Here is a 2,966-nt window from a genome sequence, read left to right as displayed (position 1 = left end):
TTTGCTTCAGCTTACCCCCCAAAAAAAAACCCTGGGGATTTGGTTTAGTTACTGAATCACACAAGTCTAGTGCCATTTGGAGAGCTTTGGGGTATGTGCTTGGCCTCCAGCCATCTCTTCAGAAAAGCAGTGTTTCCCCAGGAGCTTTGGCAGCCAGATATGTATAGATGGTTTAAATACTCCAAGGCTTGCTGAATCAAACTCTTTGTGTCCAATTTCAAAGATTTCTTTTCAAGCAACTCAGTAGGTTGAATCCTGAGCTGGAAAAATATCATATTGTACCTCAGAATATCCTGTTGGTTTCAACTTCTACTGCTATATTAATCAATCCAGCTGAAAATCTAACAGCCCAATAGGAAGAGTTTTAATCCTGAATATTAGCATCCATTAATATCACATATGGGTACATTCTTACAAGAAAGAGTATTTCTGTAGAATAATTACACCTGGAAACAAACTCAGGAGCTCTGGTTCCTTTCCCAGCCCCAGTTCTTACTGAAATTTAGTGCTGAAGATTGCCAGCTGCTCCTCCCAATCTATTTGCAATGAGTAGAAATTGCTTCTTAAAGAGAATAATTGTTCACAGAGACTGAGGGATCACACCATTTTTTGGTAAAATCATCTAATAGTGGGTTTCTTCTGTGTCATTTGTTTTTCTGAGTTACTAAGTAGAAACTTCCTTAGCATCTGAATCTCCTGACAACAAACCTGTCCTATTATTGGTGTTACTTGGGTTTCCTGAAGCCACTGTCTGACTGAGGATCCCCACATGCTATGAAACCTCTTCCTTAGAGCCATCTTATCACACTTTCTTCAGTTTCTGGGAACCTTTAAACCCTGACAATTCTATAAATAACAGACTAAGGAGTTCTGGAAAATTAAGAAAAAAATAAATACAGATTTGCATTCTCCCTTTATTTTTGAACCAGGTTATGTCCAGTCATATCAATGGCTGAGGATCTGCCTGAGCATCTCTTGCTGGGATGTATTACATAATCATGCCTGTCCTTATTCACAGAAGATACAGGATTCTCTCCTAAATTGCCTCTGAATTGTGTGTGTGTGGTAGTCACTGCACCTGGCAATGATCATCACTTGGCCATCAGTAGCACAAAATCATTGTAAGCATTAAATGCCTGAGGAATATATTTTATCCTAAGCTAAAGTGCATTTCCCAAAAACATATTCAAAACCTAAAGGCAAGGAAAAAATCTTGCCATCAGGGAAATTCCAAACATTATTAGAAAGTGGTGTCCAAAGTGAAAAATGAAATGCACACTGTTTTCTCCAGTCAGTGATAAATTAATTCTTCTTCATCTTTCTAAGGGCTGTACAGGGCTGGGACGAAGGGAAGAGAATGAGAAGCAGAATTTTGTGAGCATTTTGCCCCTTTTAAAATTCAGTTTTGTAGGTAATTTTGGAAATGAAAAGAAGGAAGACATATTTTTGTTCCAAGATGGATGAAAATACTGTTAAATACTTGCCTAATAGTTTCTTGAAAAAACTTAATTCTCGTCATCAGAATTTAAAATAAAGTAAAAACCACTGAATTCTGGGTAATCATGACCCTATTTAACTTTTATACATAAGTTCTTTACTGAAAGGGTTGTCAGGCCCTGGCCCAGGCTGCTCAGGGCAGTGGTGGAGTCCCCATCCCTGGAGGGATTTAAAAGCTGTGTAGATGTGGTGCTGAGGGACATGGGTTAGTGGTGGTCTTGGCAGTACTGGGTTAATGGTTGGACCTGAGGATCTTAAAGGTCTTTTCCAAACAAAATGATTCTATGATCACTTCCATCAAAATGAATTTTCTCCTTTAACACACACCTATGATATCTACCTGTTCATCCTCCACCCGGACTTTGTCACAAGAGGCTGCCTACAAACCCCACGGCATTATGCATAGTATCCAAAGAAACAGTAAATAAAGAGGTAGGACCAAAACACCCTCTGATGTCCTTCAGTCCTGCAGCACTTACTTTGAACAGCATTTCAGGACCCCCCCGTGGCAGGACCCTGAGGCAGTGAAGGTGGGTGGGCATGCCCCAGCACGGCAGAAGTTCCCCTGGCTCTTGCACTCCATGGTGTCAGCAAAAAGAGGATCTGCAGAGCCTGTGGGAAGGGGAAGATGTTAAAATACAAGTTTTCAGTCTCAAATGATGAAGAATAAATATGCAATAAATCAGGTAGTGTTAGGATGAGGGGTTACAGTTTTAAGTTGGAAGAGGGTAGATTTAGAAGCGGTATTAGCAAGAAATTGATTCCTGTGAGACTGGTGAGACATTGGCACAGGTTGCCCAGAGAAGCTGTTGTAGCTGAAAGTGTTCAAAGCCAGGTTGGATGGGGCTTGGGACAAGCTGGTCTAGTGTGACAGATGATCTTAAAAGTCCCTTCCAGCCCAAACCATTGTGTGAGTCTTTGATTCTACCAGTCTGTGAGTTGCTTTTTTAGGAAGTGTGCCATCATGAGCACAGATGTTCTCGGTCCCATCCGTAGAACCATTCTGACAGCATCAAATTTTGCCTGTCAGTTGACAGTTTCCTTCCTTCCTCCTATGCCCACACTCTGCTTTCAAGCCCTTTCATCCTTTGTAGGGTTTACTTTGCTTCTCACCTGGAGCAGCCTGGAAGAGGAGGAGAACAACAGCGAAGAGCAGGTAGAGGATCCTCATGGTTGCTGGTCGGTTGTGGACTGTGTGCTCCTGCAATGTACCTGACAGACTGAGGGAGGGTGAAGTTTGCTTGAGGCAGAGGCTGGTAAAGGCCTGGTATTTATAGGGCTTGTGGGATTGTGCAAGTTTGATGCCTGAGTGCTTTGTCAATAAGTAACTGCAACCAACCTTCTGGAAAGCAGAGTGGTTATAGCCCCCTTATCACAGGTTGCGACGAAATGTGCAGAGAACATGTTGCAATCCCCAAGGGTGAATTTCCACTGACCGTGTCCGTTGTATAATGTGATCACAAGCCAAG

The 2,966-nt window shown here is 42.1% G+C and overlaps 1 protein-coding gene across 1 annotated transcript; it reads right to left on the bottom strand.

The window, feature by feature from the left end:
• Nucleotides 1-1,972: 1,972 nt before the first annotated feature.
• Nucleotides 1,973-2,755, bottom strand: LOC127382595 (gallinacin-10-like). The gene is made up of 2 exons (XM_051614423.1): nt 2,611-2,755; nt 1,973-2,109 (listed from the first exon to the last, which is right to left on the bottom strand). The coding sequence occupies exons 1-2, from the start codon at nt 2,666-2,668 to the stop codon at nt 1,973-1,975; spliced, it is 195 nt and encodes a 64-aa protein (XP_051470383.1). The 5' UTR covers nt 2,669-2,755.
• Between the last annotated feature and the right edge of the window lie 211 nt (nt 2,756-2,966).

The sequence above is a fragment of the Apus apus genome, chromosome 3, assembly GCF_020740795.1.
Source record: "Apus apus isolate bApuApu2 chromosome 3, bApuApu2.pri.cur, whole genome shotgun sequence".
NCBI lineage: Eukaryota > Metazoa > Chordata > Aves > Apodiformes > Apodidae > Apus > Apus apus.
Note: the sequence above shows the minus strand (reverse complement) of the source record. Positions and strands in the feature narration are given on the sequence as shown.

Bases quoted from the DNA above. Each gene is read 5' to 3' on its own strand.
- LOC127382595 (XM_051614423.1), bottom strand. From the start codon at position 2,668: ATGAGGATCCTCTACCTGCTCTTCGCTGTTGTTCTCCTCCTCTTCCAG. The intron at 2,110-2,610 runs GTGAGAAGCAAA...CCCTTCCCACAG, and splicing joins CCTCTTCCAGGCTGCTCCAG to GCTCTGCAGATCCTCTTTTT.